Source organism: Acomys russatus, chromosome 13, assembly GCF_903995435.1.
Source record: "Acomys russatus chromosome 13, mAcoRus1.1, whole genome shotgun sequence".
Classification (NCBI taxonomy): domain Eukaryota; kingdom Metazoa; phylum Chordata; class Mammalia; order Rodentia; family Muridae; genus Acomys; species Acomys russatus.
Window position 1 is genome coordinate 16,355,609 of NC_067149.1, and position 22,618 is coordinate 16,378,226.

The 22,618-nt window shown below is 43.6% G+C and overlaps 1 protein-coding gene across 1 annotated transcript in view; it reads right to left on the minus strand.

The window, feature by feature from the left end:
• Positions 1-18,969, minus strand: part of Aplf (aprataxin and PNKP like factor) — a 49,916-nt gene extending 30,947 nt beyond the window's left edge. Inside the window, 7 exon segments of the mRNA XM_051154670.1 lie at positions 1,935-2,067; positions 2,372-2,519; positions 7,468-7,585; positions 7,588-7,639; positions 12,691-12,762; positions 17,135-17,424; positions 18,927-18,969. Coding sequence (XP_051010627.1) covers positions 1,935-2,067; positions 2,372-2,519; positions 7,468-7,585; positions 7,588-7,639; positions 12,691-12,762; positions 17,135-17,424; positions 18,927-18,969 — 856 coding nt within the window.
• Positions 18,970-22,618: the final 3,649 nt, after the last annotated feature.

The window sequence follows — 22,618 nt, forward strand, 5'->3', positions numbered from 1 at the left end:
GACTGCAGGAATCATTTAGGTCATGTGGATGGGAGTCTGGTGAGATTACTGCCCATCAAGAGAAGAGGGCACTAGATCTCTGCTCTTCTACCTACCAACTGAGTGTGAGTGTACATGTGTGCATGAGTGTGCGTGAGAGAGAGAGAGAAGGAGAGAGAGAGAGAGAGAGAGAGAGAGAGAGAGAGAGAGAGATGGGGGGTGAGAAAGCAAATGTCACTTAGGCCACCTAGGCTATGACAGCAGGCAGCACTAGGGTAAAATCCCCCAAGAAAGAGTAACACTTCCCAATGCATTTTACCAGGCTAGCAATTACATTAAATCCCCTAAAAAGACTTTACGCTAAAATAAAATTATAGCTCCACACCACTTAAAACAATTTTTTAAATCCTTAACAAATGAAAGGGACATTAAAAAAGGGAAAATCAAGCTGGGCACAGTGGCACGTACCTGTAATCCCAGCATTTGGGAGGCAAAGGCAGGTGAATTGCTGTAAGTTTGGGGCCAGCCAATTCTACAAAGTGAGTCCAGGACAGCCAAGGCTACACAGAGAAACCCTGTCTCAAAAGGCCAAAAATAAAGAGAAGGAACTAGAGATGTGCCTGCTCTTCCAAAGGTCCTGAGTTCAATTCCCAGCAACCACATGGTGGCTCACAACCATCTATAGTGAGATCGGTGCCCTCTTCTGGCATATAGGTGTACATGCAGGCAAAACACTGTATACATAATAAATGAATCTTTAAAAGAGAAAGAAAAAAAAAATCTGCTGAGGATATAGCTGAAATAGAATTTGCCCAGCAAGTAAGGCCCTGAGTTCAATGCCCAAAACTGAAAAACAAAAACAAAAAAGCCCCAGAGTCAGAGAGGTTTAGCCAAGAATGCAAGGCTGATTTGATATTCAAAATCTAGTGATATATAAGAAAAGCACTCACCTTTTAATATTTGTTAAAACAAAACCTTGAGAAAAGCACAGAAAAGAACTTCAATATGGAAATGAGAATACACTTAAAACCTATTTTTTTTTTTATTTTATTAACAAATTTAATGAGGGAAAGTCTATTTTGTTTACTGTCATCAGTGCTTGTCAAACTCAACTGGACAAAATTGTAGACAACTTGGATAATAAAGAGAAAAAAAATGAAGAAAAATTTAAAACCAAACTGGGAAGAAGTAAAATGCTATATACAAAGACACTGTTGCTCAGACGGTGAATCCTAGAACCTCTACAAGGACCTATTAGAGCTCACACGCAAGCTTAACGGGGTCTTAGCGTGCAACATCAACATTAAAGCTGCTGCTTTACAGCACTACGGAGGAGGCCTCCAGCCTTACACTGAAAAAGACGAGGCGTGAGCATTTTAAAAATGCAGAAACAACGGACAACCAGCAGAAGATATAAACCACTGAGCTGCCTGCCATGACAGACACCCAGACCAGGACGGCGATCACGTGTCCCTGAATCCACAGCACGCACACTGGGTACCTGGCATTGTTTCATTTAATTAGGTTTAAATATTTTGCTGTGGGGCCCTTTCATTTCAGATACGACAGCTACAGGCTCACCTGAGAATATAATTAGCAGCGCATCTAGCAATAAAGAGGAAGCTCCCGTGCTCAACACCATATCGATGGATAGAATGCTGTCTGACAAGTACCACAGAGCAGCAGCTTGTGTTTTGAATTATATTCTACATACATCTAAAAGTAAATCTTAGGTTAGCGCACACAGCAAGCCCACACCTGTAATGCCAGCTCTCAGGAGACTGACGCAGGGGTGTAACAAGTTTACGATCACGACTCAAATGAATAAAGAGTTTAAGTCCCAGGCTAAGCTATACCGTGTGGAACCACCACCCTACATCTGTTTGCTCGGAAAGACCTTCAAATTGTCTTTAGTGTTTCCTTGAAACTCAACATTAGCAAAAACAGAAACCCACCTCCACCCTTAACAGGGGACGATAGGTTTTGATCGGCTGAACTTTCTGCTAACATCCAAGCTGGGAGGATTCTCTTCCTCTGGGCAGGGTGTGGCTGGTGCTCACTGAAGTCTCTGCACTCCCCTGAAGAGGACTAAAAGAACACCGGTAAGTTAACTCCTAAGCGGTACCATCCTGAGTGAACTTGTAAAACGATGCACACTGAGGAAGAGCAGCATTAACATAGCTATCCACAACTGCTACACTCACTCCTCACCATCAATCCTTTACCTGTTACTTCAAGTGTTTGCCTAGCGTGACCTTCTCCACAGACTAACTGCACGTCAACAAAAGCAGACCATTGCCCCACGGCATTATAATGCGCATGACTTCAGATGTCTCTTCCCTCCTTGAAATAAAGACCGCGTCAGAGCGGCGGCGCTTCTTACATTTCTCGCCACGGGATCTAAGGCGACACACTGGGTCTTGGTTCCTTCGGGGCTTCCTTGCAGCTGTGAGGCACCAGTTGTTTGATCAGGTAAATTAATCACGGGGGACTTCTGCATCTCACGCAATACATCATCTTCATCAAGTATCTGACTGTTTCTATGAAATAAAACAGAGCTTTGTCTTCCATCATTTGTTACACTTCTGGTGGCAACCTTGAGGCTGTTCCGTTCTATGCTTCTGAGGACCTCTCCCTGGGGTGCTGGCCTCCTCCTGTCAACCTAAAACCACATTTCATAGTACAGTAAAACGTCTCTCACATATTATCATACCATACATTAGTCTTTAAAACTCACGGGCTGGGGCCGGAGAACTGAATCAGCAGCTAAGAGCACTTGCCGTGATGGAGGTGTAGGTCCCAGCACCCACAGGATGGCTCACAACTGTCTGTTACTTGGAATCCAATGGCCTCTTCTGGCCTCTGTGGACACCAGGCACATATATGGTGCACTAACACACATACATGCAGGCAAACCCCCCCCCCACACACACGTAAAATTAAAAGAAATACACCTTTAAAACTGGAGAATAGATTTCAGGACTGCGTAGCTGGAGAGTCTGGCTGGCAGTTTTATGTTTCTTTTAGTAGCTTTAAAATAAGGGATGACTTTGTTCAGAGCGGACTTGAACTTCAATGGTGGGGTCATGACAAATGGCAGGGACTACAAGTGCTGGTGGACATCTGGCTTGTTTCCCTCTGTGACTGTCGGGAATGATGCTGCTGGAAGCACCCATGCATGTTTTTGTGTGAACACATGTTTTCAATTTGGTGACATTAATCTAAGAGGGGCAGTGCAAGGCCATGCAGCTGCCTTTATTTTTAAAGTCTAAAGAATTATCAGACTGTGGGCATTCTAAGGACAATGTATTGTCCCACGACGCCACGCAGTATATGAAAGCTCACGTTTCTCCATCTGCTAACATCAGCATTTACGTACGTCTTTGGTTACAGCTGCCTAGTAGCTAAATGCACATTTCTGTCAAATTGTTAAGAGTATCTCATTATAGACTCATGATATTATGTTTTCATGATGACCATATTAGAAAACATTTACTCTGACCAGTTGCACATCTTAAAACGGGGTTGTCCTTGCCTTGTTGAGTTGTAGCTGCTTATATAATCTAGATGTGAATGTTCCAGACATATATGCCTCACGAGTACTTGCCCTTTTTGTTTCTTGACTGTTCTTATAAGCAGACACACTTTCAAATGGGAGGAAACTGAATTTATCTAATGCTCCCGTCTTTGCTGATACTTTGCTGTTAGACTTGTGAAGCCATTACCTGACGCAAGGTGGGAAAGGTTTATACATATGTTTCCCCTCTGTATGTCTAGGTCTCTGATCCGTTTTGATTCTTATGACATATAAAGTGAAAGTCTAACTTTGCTTTTTCCTCGTGGATATCAGCCGTCCCAGTACTGCCTGGACAAGTGACTTAACCTGTATGGTCGGTACTGGTTCCCGTCAGAAAGAAAGACCCTTCTGAGCTATGTCTGTCGCTATGTAGGACCACACGGTCTTGATGATTGTGCTCTGAGCTATGTCTGTCGCTTTGCAGGACCACACGTCTTGATGACTGTGCTTTGCAGCGGGTTTTGAAGTTGAGAAATGTTGGTTCTTTGGTAATATTCTTTACACTCAAGATTGTTTTGTTAAGTTATCCTTAAGGGTTCAAAATATAATCTAAATTATGTTCAAATATCTTACTTCTTTTTATCTTTAATATAAAATGTGCTAATACAAAGAAGCTGATTTAAAAATAATTACAAATGATTTTTTAATTTTTCCTTTCATTTTTCTTTTATTGAAAATAGTGATTTTTTTCATACAATATATTCTGAATATGTTTTCCCTTCCCCCAACTTTTCTGAGACCCTCCCAGCTCCTCTCCCATCCAAATCCACACCCTTTCTGTAATTACAAATGAATTTTAAAGTTATTTGTTGTCACATTATATTGAGATTTTCATCACCATTTTATTGCTTTGTTCCAAATTAGGACTTGAAACCAGGAGCTCTCTATATGGAATATAAGTGCTATGAACTTTAATAGTTTAGAAAAAATAAGTTAAACTGACAAAAATGTACTGTTCTTTCCTTGAGACTGTCTTTAAGAAAATCTCCCCAAGGGGCAAAACTGTGTTACTTCTTCATTAACAATGAAGTTTAGTCATGAAAAAAACAAAATCGTACCCTTGTCACAGTCGCAGTCAGTGTGACACCGCAGGAGCCAGCACCCACTCAGCACCCACTCTGCACCCACTCAGCACCCACTCAGCACCCACTCTGCACCCACTCAGCACCCACTCTGCACCCACTCTGCACCCACCACTGGTGAGGCAACAGCAACGCAAAATGAATCCTGCTCCCACGTGAAGTGTGTATTATTTAACTACTTAAATATAAAACCAAAGGTATTTTTTCTTATTTGGATTTCTTATTTGTATTAGCATTTTAGCACCTCTACGGCTTCTCAAAAAAGTGTAAGTGTTGGCATTTCTGGCAGAATTAGTTCAGCCATAAGTAAAAACAAGAGCGACAAATGAGAGTGTAGGGTGATGTGCAGCCACCGCTCCTACCAAGTAGGCTGTGAGAGACACACACCGTGCGGTCTGAAGGCCACGGGGAGAGAATGTAAACAAAGGAAATGAGAGCTCATCAGGGGTTTTGTTTTCTTTTTTAAATTGTTATTTTGTTGTTTTGGTTCTTTTCTAAAATATCCAATCAGTTGGAAGAAAAAATTACCACAGTTAAAAGACTTCCAAAAACTGCAACAAATACTGCATAGAGAGAATCCTTTCTTGTCTTTTTTAAACTATCCAAGAGTTAAACATGTAACAGTAAAAAACACTACCCTGCCTTGCTATCTGCAAGTACGAATACTGTACATACTATCCCAATGGGAATATTTTGTTGTAATTGCTCCAAATTAAAAACAACCAAAGCCCACTCTGTACACAACCTCAAATTTTTTTCTCTTTCCCATTCCATTCCTAAAAGCTTGAGTGTGGTATCTTTATAACTTCATCAAAGGAATACATCCATTATTTGATAGAAATCGTATACACTTTTTATACTTGTAACTTTCCATCAATACCAAAATTCAGATATTTGCCCAGGTTTTAACACAGAACTAATACTGTAGAGAGAATATCCTGGGTATTGTATGGATGCATTGCCTGCCAATGTAAAAACCTATGGCCTATAGAAAAGGGTAAAATAGAAGGTAGGACATCTGGCAGGCAAAAAGGATTCTGCTTTAAGAGGCAGGTATAAGAGATTCGCCAAGGAAGATGTGAGGAGGACAGACGCATGGTACCTGAGCAGAGGTAAGTAGCACATGGCAGAATGTAGATTAGTATAAATGGATTATTTAAGTTATGAGCTACTCAAGGAAGAGTCTAGACATATGGCCTACGTATTTGTAAGTATATTTGAGTCTCATGCGTCATTATTCCAGGAGGAAAAGCCCACACTGTCTTTTTCTCCCTTCCTCCTTCCCTCTCTCTGTCATTTCGTTGGGTGACTGTTCCAGGCTGACATCAGCACCTGGGCGTTTGCACAGTGAGTGCCAAGGCAGGCATTCTGTACAGCACTGGGTGTTCTGTAAAAGCATCACTCCGGAACCTGGACCTGTCATGTAACCTTAGCCAAGTCTCAAAACTTCTCCATCTTCTTCCATTGTAACACAGAGATAGTAGCATGAATCCGTCACAGTCACTGTTATGAAGAGTTCAGTGTTCAAATAGATGATGCTTATGCCATAGGTAACAGGGCTACTCCTAAGAGCTGTGTTTGGTAGAGTTTCTTCTACTTCCCTTCTACAGTCTACACAGAACACCTAGATGATTAAGACTGTAACTGCTAAAATCTTCCTTTAAAACCCTAAGACGCCATCAGCAAACATGTCAGCCCTCCTTATCCTCAGCCTATAACATCAACTAACACAGAGCATGTGAAGTGCCGGGACGGGTAACCTGAAAATAAATAATATGTTTGTCTAAAGGATTACAGGAATTAGCCCTAGGAGTGGCTGGCTCCCAGCCGGGAGTGGGGGTAGGCCAAGAAAAGCCCCTGCCTGATGATACAGACGCCGCATTAACGCCCTGCTGGCACCCAGCCTGCCCATGCACCACCCCCCACCTCTCCACAAGCCTTTCCACACAGGTAGCCCACCCCCCAGATGGTCTTCCGGGGAGGAGAAAGAGTGCCAGCTCTCGAGTACAGTTGCATTTCAACCAACTCCTCTCCGCCTTGTACCGTGTACTGGCTTCTCAGTGTCACGCAGACGAACACAGGTCTGATAACAACAGTCTTAAGTTGTTAACTCCTGCAATCCTTCCAACAAGCATATCATTTCTCTTCAGGTTACCCGTCCTGGCAGTTCACGTGCTCTGTGTTAGCTGACGTGGTAGACAACGCAAAATAGAGGTAAGCTCCAAAATAAATGAAAACCTCAGCAGCATCAAGAAATGTATATTTTCAGAAATATATATGATATATGCCATATATCATAAATAATGCATATTTCAATATTTCCAATTAGTTTTTCAGGTGTGGTATCTGAACTCTGTCACTTAAAGTCTGAAAAATGAAGCCAAATGACTGCCTAACCCTGGCTCACACGCTAGCGTGTGATGTTAACTTGGCTCAGTACAGTCGTTCTGCTACCTAACTTCTTCAGTTCTCCTACTCTGCACCTTATGGTGTTATTATAAAAAAAAAAAAAAAAAAAAAAAAAAAAAATTCAACTATATGAGTCAGAATTAGTACCTTAAAAAATTAGAAAGCTAAAAATTCAAGGAAACATAGTTAATTTGCATTTGATGGGAACATTAGGAATTTAAAGGTAGAGAGTAGCACGCATCAGAGCAATCATCATGAGGCATAAGCTTCAAAAGCCAAACATTTTGCAGAAATGCAAATTGTGTGAGTACCACAACCCACATACAGCTTAAACCTGAAGGATTTTCACTGGAGCATTTGAAGGTAGAGGCATCAGGTACAAATACCACTGCCTACTCTCATTTCACCAGGCAATCTTACCTTAAAGTACACTCCATCTCCACTTCAGATTGTGTAGAGAAAACACGAAAAGCCTACTTGTTGAGTAGCAAGGAAAAGCTATCCCCAGGATGCAACCAGCACCACTCATGTGTCTCCTTGGTAAGAGCTGGCTCTTCTCAGAGGACTGATGGAAACACGGATTCGTATGGATCTAATCAATGAAAGAATACAGCATGGGTTAAGGAGCCTGAAGTCATCATCTCCTGGAGCCAGGTGGGACCCCCAGTGGAGGGAGGGGGACACCAACCCACCCATAAAACCTTCAACCCAAAATTTGTTCTGCCTACAAGTAGTGCAGGGATAAAGATGGAGCAGAGATTGAGGGAATAGCAAGCCGATGACTGGCCCAACTTGAGACCCACCCCATGGAAGAGAGCCAACCTCTGACACTATTAATAATACTCTGCTCTGCTTGCAGACAGGAGCCTAGCATAACTGTCCTCTGAGAGGCTCCACCCAGCAGCAGATGGAAACAGATGCAGAGGCCCAAAGCCAAACAATAGGTTGACCTTGAAGACTCTTGTGGAAGAGTGGGAGGAAGGACAGAAGGAGCCAGAGGGCTCAAGGACACCACAAGATGACCTACAGAGTAAACTAACCTGGGCCTGGGAGGCTCACAGAGACTGAACCACCAACCAAAGAGCTCGCATGTGCTGAATCTAGACCCCCTACATACATGAAGCAGATGCACAGCCTGGTCAACATGTGCATCCCCTAAGCGATGGTGGGAGGAGCTGCCCGTGACTCTGCTGCTTGCCACTGGATCCCGTTCCCCTAGCTGGGCTGCCTTGTAGGGCCTCAGTGGGAGAGGATGTGCTTAGTCTTGCTGTGACTTGAGATGCCAGGGTGGGCTGGTACCCCTTGGGGGCCTCCTCTTCTCTGAGAAGGAGGAGGAACTGGGGGAGGGGCATGAGGGTGAGACAGGGAGGAGAGGAGGAATGGGGCTAGGATCAGACTGTCAAGTGATTAAATAAATAAAAGAAAAAAAAGAAAAGTAATTTTAAAAAGAATATAGTGATGCAGCAGGACTGTAAAATTTACAACTGAATATTAAATAATAATAATATTAAATAATCCACAACTTAGTATCAAAACAATTAAGTAAGCCAGGCATGGTGGTGCCCTCAGGAGGCAGAGGCAGGAGGATCTCTGTAAGTTCCAGGCCAGCCTGGTCTACAAAGAGAGTCCAGGACAGCCAGGGCTCTGTGTAATAGAGAAACCCTGTCTCAAAAAACAAAAACAAAAACAATTAAGTAGAAAATTACACTTAAAAGTTTAGTAAGCCAAGGAACCTAGTACCATAATCATCTACACATGGAAAGGGGCTCTACCTCCCGTTTCTGAAGTAATCCAAGATAACAAGCAAAATTATCAATTAATTAGTTAAATAAATTACTCACTGCATAAGAAAGATAAAAAAAAAAAAAAACTAAATAATTCTCCATTTGGGAATGGTCCCCCACTGCTTGTCCAAAATGCACTCGTCCCTGGCAGCAGTACTTCTCTGCTATTTATTTCCCCCTAATAATTCCTGATGCAATTTAAAAGTGGAAGAACCACGAGGCAGGAGATGATGATCAAATCCCTCAAGCATCACCCCTCTCTTTCTGCTGTCTGGGAAGAACAATTTTACTTCCTTCCACGAAGATCATTGAGCACATATCAACAACTATTACTGCATTATTTTAGATCATATTTCTTCACTGACTGCCTCTAATTAGCAAAGATAGCTTCCTCAACACTAATTTGTAAAATGCCTTCTGAAATGCACCTCAGAACTGCAGATACAAGCCAGTGGGAAGTGTGAGCGGGTGACGGGGCCCCCGAGCTTGAAGACCTAAACTTGATCCCCAGCACCCGAAAGGAAGGAGAGAAACAACATTAGCAAGTTGTTCTTCGATCTTCACATGTGTGCTGTGCATGTATGTATGCCCACGCACGTGTGCGCGCGCACGCGCGCACACACACACACACACACACACACACACACAGTAATTTTAAAAATCTCAAATGTAATCAAGAAAAAATTGTCTATTTCCATAAATCAAATATTATTTTTCATTATTACTATTAAGTTTTAAAAGAAGCCTTTCTATATAATGATGCAACCTACAGCAATGCAAACAGAACAGTGTAAAATCTGTGGGTTTTTCCAATAGATTCTAACACAGAACAACTCTTCCTGAGACCCCTTCCTCTACACATCATGCTAAATTATTTTTTTCGTAGAAACATCAACAACTTCCCTGTACCCAATACCAACTTAAGTCACCCATCCTTTTTTATTGGCCAGCCATATTTATATTTACATATATATGTGTATATATGCGTCTGTGTATGTATACATCTATATGACTGTCTATATGCAGCAGCATATCCAAAGGAATCACGAAAGCTTGCTTTAAAACATCAAATCATAAGTCAGCAGATCTACTCACAAGAAAAGTGAATTAATGTCCCTGATAATCTTTTCTTAAGCTGTTTTTATCTGAATACTTTTCACCCAACTATAGGGAGAGCTAAGCACCTGTAAAGAGCTAATCTAGGAAACATTCTAGGGATGGAGAGATAACTCAGTGATTACAAATATGGGCTGTTTTTTTATTTTGTTTTGTTTTTTGCAGAGGACCCAGGTTTGACTCCCAGCACTCACATGGTGGCACATAGGCATTTTTAACCCCAGTCCCAGGAGAACCAAAGCCCTTTTCTGGCCTCCTAAGGCACTGCATATACATGATACACAGACATACGTGCAGACAAAACACATACACATTAAATGAATAAATAAATTTTGTTTAACTACTCTAGGTTTTAGAATTCAAATATCTTTAGTTAACACTGGGAAGATTTTGAATAAACTTGAAATCTCCATGCTTTAGTAGACAGGATAGTCTCCTAATAATATATTTTTGATATATAAAAATTTAGTCGCAACTGACTATTGTTGAAAGTTCTTAGCATTCAGTAAAAAAAAATAACATGAAAAAAATGTAGGCCTTACTCATATTTTTTTTTAATTCTATTGACCAACTCATTCACAAACAGAAACACTAAGCTCTTGACTGGATCGCCTCACTGTTCTGCAACCTGAAATATTTCAGCTGTTATTTGGAGCAAAAGCAAAAATAACAGGAGGTGTAACAGTGATCACGACCCTGGGCACGTGAGATGGCTCCGCAGTAAAGCCCTCGCCTCCTGAGCTCAGCTACCAGGTCACACGAGATGGAAGATAACTGACCTCTACACACATGTCCACATACATACAAACACACACATACACACATGCCCATAGACAAACACACACACAAACAAATAAATGTAATTAAGATTTTACATATATTATAAAAATTATATTGGTTTATTTCTCTATCTGCAAGATTTGACTATCAACAATATAATCTAGAAAAGGTCTAAGGGTTAATTAAAAAAAATAATAAATCCAACCATCAAGACCACTTAAAGGATCCACCGATCCAAAACTAAAGTACTGGTGCCCAGTCCTCCTTTCATTTCCATCTATTACAAGTAATCAATCAGAGTCTTGCAGAATGCTGAGTGTTGCCACAACTCTTCCCCCTGGGGCCAGATGTACTATTATCCACCCTTGCTTTTCTGAACCAAGTAACTCTAAACAAATAACACGTTACCAGAAGCAGAGCTAGAACTCCTCCTTACTCTTCCCTTAAGGTGCTTCAGGGACAACAGACTTCTTTGTTTTGAGCCACGGTAGGTCACTAAAAGGGTATTAGAAATTGGATACTGAAAAGTAAGTACTTTTATAAAAACCATGATGTATCTACTTCCAGAAATCCCACATTATGTGTCTCATCACAGCACTGACTCATGCATTCAACTATATTAAGAACCTGATACTGTCTATACAGTCCAGAAAATACTAGAGACACAAAACCCAACCCTCATACCCAGTGAACTTAAGCACTCTCAACTGAAAAAAGTAAGAAAGTGAAGAAGACCCCAGGTGGCCAGGAGCTCCAGGAGTGCTGCCTGAGACACCAACATACTGTCAAGGCACTCGGCACAACACAGAACATACAAAACTATCAAATGTTATATTTATTCAGGGTTGAGGGGGGGTAATTCCGGTTCTACTTTAAAGTTTTCCCAGTAGTAAATTTAAAAGGCTATTATTACAACAACAGTTCAGCATAGTATAATAAAGAAAAGTAATGTGTAAAATCTGTGTAAAATGAAGTAATCACTTATAAAATAGAAATACAATGAAATCACAGGTCTAAGGTACAGTTCGGAAGTAGAGCACAAGCTGGGGGTGGGGTGAAAACACAAAACTAGCTTACATCTCAAAAGTCAGTGGGTTTAGTTCCATAGTTATTTCACCACCAACTAAGCCACTCCACAGTAAATGGGCCCTCAGACACACCTCATCCTCCTACACAGCGTAGTTTGCAGCTGAAGGAAAACAGCTTTGTAGTCTCGGGATCACCCCTTCAAAGCACTGATGCTCAGACTACAGAGAAAATGACTAAAAGCTCAGCCTGAAGAAAATGCTTCCAATGAAAATTATCCACAGTGAAACAGAATAAATTCTACAACTTACAAATACTCAACTCTACACAGAGGACCATAGAATCCTGTTGACAAAATCCTCTAACACTCAGTGAATTTACTCCCTCCCCCATCTGACCCCATGAAAAGGAGCACTGCCTAGTCGCAGCTTTGTTTGTTTGTTTGTTTGTTTTTTAAGGGAGGGGAATGCTGCACATGCGCCCTGGAGGCCAAGGAGAATCTCCAGTTTCCTCCTCCATCACAGCCTTCTCTATTCTCTTGAGAGGCGGCTTCTCTGAACCTAGACCGGCTGCCGGCAAGCTGCAGGGATACTACTGTCTCAGCTCCCCTGACCACTGCAGCTACAGACACACATGGCGCAGGTTCTCACTTACATGGGAAGTGCCCTTACTTACCCAGGTTACAGGTACTTTTGCGGGAACCTACTTGGCATATCCAGTTCTGAGCAAAATTACAATTTACACATAGGCAATCATCTTCCATAAATCTGACCATCCAAATTCAGCTCCGTACTTTGAAAAATACAGTTGACTATTAGATACTGACCTTGCAAGTATGAGGAGAATGGGTTCTGACATAAATTCCCTATTCCCAAGCCTTAGAGCAAACAGGGTTCTCTAGTCAGGTGTTAGAGGGCAAAGGGTTAGACTCACTCACTGGTTTGATTCGAAGCTGGCCTCCCACCACCTCAAGAATGGCGTGTCTTCTAGATACTTTTGTGTCGGTTATCTACAAGGGGAAAAAAAAAAAGTCAAATATAGTCACTTCCTGAAAAGATAAACAAAGCCCTTTAGCAATGCTTATGAAATTAGTAGGCTAGACATTAAATAAATTAGCAACTCAACAGCTAAATGTCAAATGACTGCCTTCGACTAACCGGTAGTGGAACAGCAAAGAGGAGGGGGACCTACCAAAGTGATGAAAGAGAAAGCCTACCAAAAGCAAGCCTGTGGTCTAGTTAGCCCCCCAACCCTCCCAATCCCCCCAACACACATGGAACACACCTAGAGAGGATTCCTGCCGATAAAATTTACCAATAAGAAAAATATATCCAATATATATAATTGGTCAGAAAACATTTTGAATATAAAAGCTTAGGTTGCCTTAAATTAAGTGGTAAATGTGAAGGGTGTGACCACGAGGTTGGGCAGATCAAGCACCCTGCATTTCTATTCTGGGCCACGTGTGACGGTTAATAAATAAATGAATGAATGAATTAGAAGGCAGGAGGGAACCAGCCCAAGCGAAACATTTACAATGAAGGACAGATCAGCATCTATGTCTTCAGTATAATTACTTCCTGTTTTGAGTTAATTATGGTCAAATTCAAAATTATTTACCCACATCAAAGGTCCAAACTGCTCACCTTTTAAATGCTGAGAACAAGCATCCTTCCCACCTCACTGTAATCGTAATAGTTGGGATTAACTTTTTTATCCCTGACTTAGACATGATAGAAACACCGTAAGCAATAACTGTATTCTGATCAGACGACCCATCTTATGGTTGGTTCACTTACTATCTACTATCAGGTACTTGAAGTCCAGCATTACATACAGCAGGACCAACATTTCCTCTCAATTACACCCACTAAGGCTGCAAAAACATTGAAACTGCCACATATCAGTATTCATTTTTTTAGATCACGTAGCAGCACTTCCACACTTCCTAACATGAAATGCAGAGAGCCAAGCAGTATGAGGATCACAAAAAGTAATTCTTCCCAAAACAAAGTAATTTGAAAAAATACTTTCTAGGAAAAAAAAAATCTTCAAAACTTCATCTAAAAAAAAAAAAAAAAAACTTCATCTAAAATATGGGTATTTCAAAGAAGTAAAATATCCTAGCTTAAAAAAAATTTTTTTTTGTTTTTTTTGAGATTCTGTCATTGTTCTGTGACATGTCCCTGAGGAGGACAGATCAGCACTCTCATTTGCATAGCTACATGCAGACTACACACCGAGACTTACCATAAAGCTGCTGTCGCTATTGCCCACTTCACACAGTTGGATACTGAAAGCCCAGAGCATCTACAGAGCTTGGGGAGTCACTCTCAGAATACACGCTGTTCAAAACCCTTACTCTAACTAGTAAAAACAAACGACACGCATGACAATACACTCACACTGTGGCCACGCCTGCGTAGAAGCATTCAGAAGCAGTCATGGAAACGCAACTCACTCTGAGCCGCAGCAGAGAAAAGTTCCTATTTCTATTTTGAGTGTCAAGATCTCCTTGTTACTTTACTACAGACTGAGTCTCTAGCAGAGGAAAGCCCCGATAAAGCCATGGTGTGTGAAGATGGTTCCTCTGGACTGGAGAGATGGCTCAGAGGTTAAGAGCACTGGCTGCTCTTCCAGAGGTCCTGAGTTCAATTCTCAGCAACCACATGGTGGCTCACAGCCATCTATAATGTGATCTGATGCCCTCTTCTGGTATACAGGAATACATGCAGGCAGAGCACTGTATATGTAATAAATAAATAAATCTTTAAAAAGAAAAAGATGGTTCCTCTACTGGTCCACCTGAGGCTCCTTTCCTCTTGAATGCTATCTATAAGCAACAATGGATATTTTCAATCTCTATCTATCTTTTCAGTAAGCTTAACACTAGGAAGAAAAGGCTATTTTGAATAATACAAAAGTATAGTGTGACCTCTAGTGGACACACGATTTATTTCATTACAAACATCATGTCTTGACCCCGCCCCCACCCCCAAAAAGGGTTTTTGTTAGATACATATACGCCTATAACCTCAGCTCTTGAAAACGAGGCAGGAAAAGTGCAAGTTCAAGGGCGGCTTGGGCAATGTAGTGAGATCCTCTCTTTAAAAACAAATATTTAGAATAACCTAAATTCTGACATACCAACAACACATCCTCCAAGAAGTCAAAGAATCAACAGCTAGAGCAAACAATATCAGCACTGAAAGTACCGCCTGGAAGCAGAGGTTACAAAACACTTTGGCTAACATGTTGGACAAAGAAGCATCACCCTCACGATCGATGCTGGAGCAGAAAAGGCACGTGGTGATGGGCAGAAGAGAGGAAGGAGATGCGGGACAGGGCAGCAAGGACACAGAGACTAGCACTCAGGTGGGAAATAACGGCAGTGTTGGCTGAGCCCCTAGCCTTTGCCACTTCTAAAACCCAGTCATCAGATAGGCTCATCCCACACTAACAGGGCAGTAAGCAGCCCTGGAGGGTTTATAAAATGTGGGCCAAAATCACCCCTCTCCTAACCAAGTCACTGTAGTCTGCATCAGCACTGGGATTTCCTGCTCCTCTGAAGCAAGCTAACAGGTTAGTCTCGGCTGTCTGGCCACTGGATGAAGAACAAGCTCACCGAGGGTTTAATCCCAACATTCAAAAGAAGACACCTTCCTAGGAAACTCTTTCCGACCTTTGTGCAGTTTAACAAACTAAGGAAAGCAACAGGGTGTTACAAAAAGATTGAAATAATCAATCACCTTGGGGGGAGGAGAGAGAGAGAGAGAGAGAGAGAGAGAGAGAGAGAGAGAGAGAGAGAGGCCAATTCTGAACTTCTTCATCAATACTATGCCATGCATACATATTTCTACACACACACACACACACAAACACCCTTTAGAGCCTACATACAAAAGGCAGCCTCGAAGCACCACTTTTCCTACTCCCAAAATAGCCTTAAAGCTAATACAAATGGTTTCATGCAGACACCCCAGGATTAGCCAACCAGGCAACACTCGTTACTCACGGACTAGCTGACCCAGGTCTGTTCCTCTACTCCAAGACAAAACACCTACAGGGCAAAGGCCCCGTGTGCCGCACTCATCTTGCATGCCCACGGTGCTATAATCAGCAAAACAGTGCACACAAAGTAGTCACTATAGAAGATATTGTGGGGGGGTGGGGAGGTTGGTAAAGCCACAGATATACTTAGGGAAATCATTATAAACGTAGCCAACCAAAAATAGCATAAACTTACTTAAAACGGAGTTTTTTTAGGTGTGGTTTTTTTAAAAGATTTTATTTTTTATTCTATATGCATACGTGTCAGGCTATGCACGTGTGTATGCACAGTGCCTGGAGAAGCAGAAATACAGGCAGCTGTGAACTGCCTAACGCAGGTGCCGGGAGCTGAGCTCAGTCCTCTGTAAGAAGCTACAGGCTCTTAATGGCTAAACCCATCTCTCCAGACCCTTGTGATAGTTCTACTCGACTGCCAGGCTCTCTAGGGTGACCTTTGTAAATACCATGTCCTGTGGCAATGCCAAATGGTTGAATACCACAGCATACAGTTTCAGAACGATTCACCTTTTTTTTTTTTTTTTTTTGGTTTATCGAGACAGGGTTTCTCTGTGTAGCCTTGGCCATCCTGGACTCACTTTGTAGACCAGGCTGGCCTCGAACTCACAGTAATCCGCCTGCCTCTGCCTCCCGAGTGCTGGGATTAAAGGCGTGCGCCACCACGCCCGGCACGATTCACCTTTTAATGACCGGTTTATACTCAACTTTCTCCTCTGAAGGAGGCTAATAAAAAACACGTGACTCAAAGGTTCTGACAGGATTAAAAATATCTCTTTAGATGGTTCGATACCCAGACCACTTAAGGGTTAGCTACTGATACTACCAAAACAACTACTACTATTTTGGTAAGGCCAACCAGCCCTGCAGAAGGGGGCCAAGGGATAAAAGAAATTATCCTAGGGGAGGTCACTGGGTGACTAACGTTCTCTGTAATGGACTACACAGTACCGAAATATCGTAAGCTTTGTAAGTTAACGTATGTTAGCCGTTTGTCGTAACTATTCACCCTTAAAAGCTAATCGTGTTTATTTGTTTATTTGCTGTTTACATTTTACTTCTCATAACCGACCTTAGCTCAACCTGGACTTGGCTCCATCTTGCCAGGCCGGATAGGATGATAATGATGTTAACTCGTTCGGTACTTTTTACGGGCACCAAAAAGAAATGTCTGTGAGTTTACCCGACGTACTGCCTGCCCAAACCTGTAAAATCTTGACAAGCAGAGCCAAAGCGTGGAGTCCCCTAGGACAGGAGTCCGAGCCTCAGCCTAGCAAACTCCGGCTGCCAGGTCCTAGAGCACCTCCCACACTTACTCCCAGCAGCGGCCCGCGGCCCAGCACAGTCTGCCCAGGCCCCACGGGCACGCGGGGACCGCCGTCCGGAGGCTCCAGGAAGAAGTCCGAAGACACGGCGGTAGGAGCAGGTCCCTTCACCAAGAGATGCAGCGCAGCCACTTCCCTCAGCCACGAGGGGCATGTCCTAGAAGGGCGTGAGACCCGAGGCTCCTTTTCTAGTGAGTGTGCTTCCTCCCTTTCCGGAATCACCACACCACGGGAGCCAGTAACTCCAGCAGGGATGCCCCTATCAGCCCCCCGCCAAACTACTACTTAAAAGCTGGAGCTCACGCCTACAATCTCCCAGCCTTTCCCCCCACAGGACTCATGGAACGCTGGGTCTTGTAGTCCGTGACAACTCCCTTCCGCTCCTTCACGGAGCGCAGACTTCATGGGAAAACTACCAATCCCAGAAGGCAATACGCGCATCTCTGCGCCTGTGCTGATTCCAGCTGGGGCAGGAGGGTGGGGCTAGAGCAGTCCTGACGTCAAGGCCTAAGGGAAGGGTAGGCCTGAGTATTTAAATAGCCACTGTGCTGGCCCGCTGGCCCTGTGACCTCCCGATGAGAGGATGTTCTTTTCCTGAAGGAGTGTGATGTGTGTATGTGTTTCTTCCCCTTCCCTTCCATAAAAAGAAGGCTTGGGGCCGGGCGTGGTGGTGCACGCCTTTAATCCCAGCACTCGGGAGGCAGAGGCTGGTGGATCGCTGTGAGTTCAAGGCCAGCCTGGTCTACAAAGTGAGTCCAGGACAGCCAAGGCTACACAGAGAGAACCTGTCTCAAAAAAAAAACAAAAAACAAAAAACATAATAACAATAACAATAATAATAATAATAGAAGAAAGCTTGAACTAGAATAAGGCCTCAGTGGCAGGACTGTCTTCCTTACCCCAAGTAGGAAGTCTGGACTTAGACTTTAGGGTTCAGCCTCTGGAGGACCTTTTCTTTACTGTGCAGCAGCCCCATGCTCATTGCAGCCAGTGGGCTTTCTCTTTTTTAAGGCAGAAACTTGGCTTAGGTACTTCGCCCCTGAGGCACGAGAATCTTCCTTCTCTCTAGAGGAGGCCTGTTCTCTGGTGAGGATCTGCACCAGGCCGGTCATAAAGGCCTGGCTTGGGGGATGCAAACCTGAAATGGTTGGGTTGGGCGGGAGGGAAGGGGGGTGAGGAGGGGACACAATTGCTAAACCCGGGGCTCCCAGCTAGAGGGAACTTTCTCTTTTCCTTATTTGTAGCTGAGAAGACTCAGCAAGGCATTGTGTCCAGAGGACTTGCTCTACCGCCTCTGCAAGGAGGAGGCCTTCCTGACATGGAGTCTGATCGCCCAGTGCCTCCCTGAACCAACAAGGTCTTCTCTTCCCCAAGAGGCCACCTTGTCACCAGCCTACAGGGTTAAAGGTATTCTAAAGAGACACTTGTGACCCTCGCTTTGGCTATCAGTGGGCCCTAAGAGACTGAAATTTCCCTCAGTAAGCTCATGTTGGGTAAAGAGAAAGCCTAAAGCCTGGCCTAGCCAGAGGAGAGACTCCACCCCCGGAGAGAGACGTCACACAGTCCTGTCAGCTTGTCAGAACTTCTTGCAACTAGAGTCTCACCAGTGATGGGCAGGGCCACACCTTGACTGCTCAGATAGTCGACCTGTGGCCCCCTATGTACAACTTAACCTTACTTTAGGAGGCAGAGGATGGACTTAAGGGTCACTGGAGCCCTTTGTCCCACCTCCTAATCAAAGTTCAAATCAAATTCTTCATGGAAGTAGGAAAACCAAAATTACCTTGGCAGGAAAGGGTTGACTTCAGCGGGCATTTGTAGTCCATCATGGCGGGATGTTGGGCCAAGAACTCCAGGAAGGAACATGGAAGCAGGAACTGAGGCAGAGGCTGTGAAACAAAGCTGCTTTCTGGCCTATTCCTCCTGGCTTGCTGAGTCTGCTTTCTTATACAACCAGTGACCATTTGCCCAGGGGTGACAACACTCCCAGTGGGTGGGGCCCTCCTACATCAATCATTAAGAAAATGCCCCCACAGACTTGCCTGTTTTCTCCACTGAAATTCCCTCTTCCTAGATGACCCTGGTATAGCGCTTTTTTTTTTTTTTTTTTTAGCTCTACTTTATTTGGGGCGTTTAGGCCTCAACCTCCCTTTCAAACTCCCAGCCTTATGAAGGACAGAGAAAGTTAGTGGGGAGAGGGGCTTCCTCAACTTCTCCCTCTGTTTAGGATCGAAGGGTCTTTGGGGCTATACCAATCTCCATCAACAGCAGATGCAGCCAGCAGTCTTCTCCAAGCTGCTGTGCCCCAAGTGTTTCTCTCCCTCTGTCTCCTCCAAACTGCCACACCGTCTGTCTCTGGTCTTTTCAAACTGCTACACACCGCACACCAACACCACACGCCATCTCTTTCTCTCTTTCTCTCTCTCTCTCTCTCTCTCTCTCTCTCTCTCTCTCTGCTCTCATTTATATCCTCAGAGCGCTAGGCCACGCCCCTCTCCTGCTCTACGAGGAAGGACTTACCTGCTGGGAATAGCCACGCCCTGCACAAGCTAATTAACAGCTGTGGACAAACTAAAGCTCAAACTGAAATCGCACACTTGGGATTAGAACAAACACATATTTACATAACACAACCGAGTGTACAACGAAATCAAAACTTCCATTACCCCCTGGCTTGTGTTGACAAAACGTCTAACTAGGACACTAACCCTAACCCCTCATTCTTACCCCTGACCCTGTCCATGACTTGGACCCTAACCTTTAACCCTTATGGGCAGTTTGGTTAGCATTAGGTCAACACGGAGTAGGGAGCTTTTTCTGGGCTTGTCAGTCTGTCTTGCTTGTGGTCTGGCTCATTTACTAGAAGAGGGTAAGAACAGGGATGCAAAAAGGTGAGGGGTAGGGCAGGGATAGGAGCCAGACTCTGCAAGAGCTTGGCTGACACGGCACTTTTGGACGCCATAAGAGGCTTTGAGCATGAAATGACTTGGATGCTCCTATTGGAAGCAGGGACTGGGAACAAGTTGGGCTGACTCAACGGTTGTCATGGAGTTTGCTGCAGTCCGACTTTCCCCTGCCCCCTGAGACAGGATTTCTCTGTGTAGCCTTGGCTATCCTGGACTCTTTTTGTAGACCAGGCTGGCCTCGAACTCTCAGAGATCCACCTGCTTGCAGTCCCACTCTTAAATAGAGAGAGAGCTGAGCTGCACAGCTGGTCTGGACTGACAGACATCCTCATGCTCTTGTTGGTTATGTCCCAAGGCTGTTTCCCCAGTAGGTCAATTTGGGTGTGGTTGGAAGAGATACTAAGTAACTGTTTTCTGCCCTAATAGGGCGGTGCACGAAAGCAGGAAGTGAACATGTATTAACTTGGCCAAACTGTTACGGTGCTGTTCTGTTGCAGACATGAGGGCAAATTGTAGAGGCTTTGCTTGACAAAGTTCCATAGATCTCCAACTGATCACCACTGCCCCTAAATATTATGTATGGTCCAGGTGTAATGTATAAAATCTGCTATTTCTCCTAGAACCTTTTTTTTTTTCTCTTTGTTTCTCAGCTCTAAGGAAAATCATACAGGGAAAAACCTTTTCCCACAGAGAATGTTGAAAGAGGGCATCTGTCCAAAGGCTTGAGACAATGAGAGAGTTTTTTGCTCTGACTGTGAGCACCCAAGCAGAAACTGCATGAAAGAAAGTTAAGACCTTGACATAACTATCTACCTGGTTAGATACTGTTACCTGTAGAAACATTTCCTTAGAATCTGCTTTGAGAGCAACAGAAGGTGGGTTTGAAACATCATGCTTTACAGATATTTTACAATAGAGAACCCCTTGGCAGTTAGCCCAGGCTTGGATAGCACACCTGCTGGTCTGGGACTGGAAGTCAAGTTTTTTCTTTAGAGAACATTTAGCTCAAGCTATGTTGCTATGACAATTTTGTAAACACATTGGCTTTAGCCTGGGGAAATTTATGACTAAACTTTCCTCTGTGTGTATGTGTGTGTGTGTGTGTGTGTGTGTGTGTGTGTGTGTGTGTGTGTGTTGTGTGGTTTTTGATTTCTTTGTTTTGTTGTTGTTGTTTTGGTTTCTCGAGACAGGGTAGCCTTGGCTGTCCTAGACTCACTTTGTAGACCAGGCTGGCCTCAAACAAACAATGATCCACCTGCCTCTGCCTCCCGAGTGCTGGGATTAAAGGTAAACTTTCCTGTGTATTGTTTAAAAGATAACGAGCAGGTTATGCTGACTGTTGTTTGGAAATTAATTGATTTTTGTTGCATGCTTTGTTGTAGGTTATAGAACTTTTTGTATTTCCTTTTTACTCTTTTGATTTTTTTATTGCCCTAGTGATTGTAACGATGAAAAAAAAATCATGATGTAATCTGTAAAAAAAAAAAAAAAAAAAAGAACTTCATTTCAATAAAATACTGGGATTGGCCCAAGGAAGAGAGATAGTAAGTAACAGACATGAGAGAGTAAGCTAGAGTGAGACGGGGAGCAGCAAGAGAGAGCGATAGATGAGAAATGGCAAGAGAGACGGGGAACCGCAAGCAAGAAAATTGGAAAGACAGGCAACAAGAAGCAAGAAGGTAGTTAGTCAGAAAGACCGCAAGCAAGTAAGCGAGCAAGGAGCAAGTAGGACAGACAGACAGCAAGCAAGACAGAGACAAAGACAGATAGAAAAGTTCTCCTGGACTTTAAGACCTTCAGCTTACACCGCATATGCCTGAGTTTCCAAGTATTTCTTTTTCCTCCGTTCCTCAACCTCTCCTCAACAACTAGTTCCTCTAGCTAGCTGTTCAACCAATGGCTGGTTTCCATTAACCAGCCGTTCATCGTCTGCTCAATTCTTCCTACCTCAGAGCCACCTGTCTGTCTTCTCTCCTCTTCACCGCTGGAGCTGGACTTGCGGAGAGGCGCTGCTCCGTTTGGAGGGTAAGTTTGTCCTGCTGGCTTGGCGCACAGCACCCACCACCACCTACCAACCAGCAACCCATCGGGTTGTTTTGAAACCTTGATCACCACTGCCTGGGGCAGCTGCTCTGTAGTACCTGCAATGGCAGCCCTGCATATTGAGAGTTGTATAATCCCCTCCTGGATACATTCAAGATAGAAAAAAGCTCCCTGTTGCTAGATATTTGATCCCATTGTGAACCCCAAGATTGTGAACTGTAAAAGCCTGTTTCTTTTGTTTTTGGTTTTGGAGACAGGGTCTCTCTGTGTAGCCTTGGTTGTCCTGGACTCGCTTTGTAGACCAGGCTGTCCTCGAACTCACAGCAATCCACCTGCCTCTGCCTCCCAAGTGCTGGAACTAAAGGCATGCACCACCATGCATGGCTCAAAACCTGTTTCTTGTTCAGTGTGGCTTAGCCCTAACACATAGTTTTAACACCAGAGATATCTGTTTAATGTAAACAAGTCCTGTGGTGTGGCCCAGCCCTAGCACACACCTTTAATCCAAGAGGCGGAGCAAGAAACC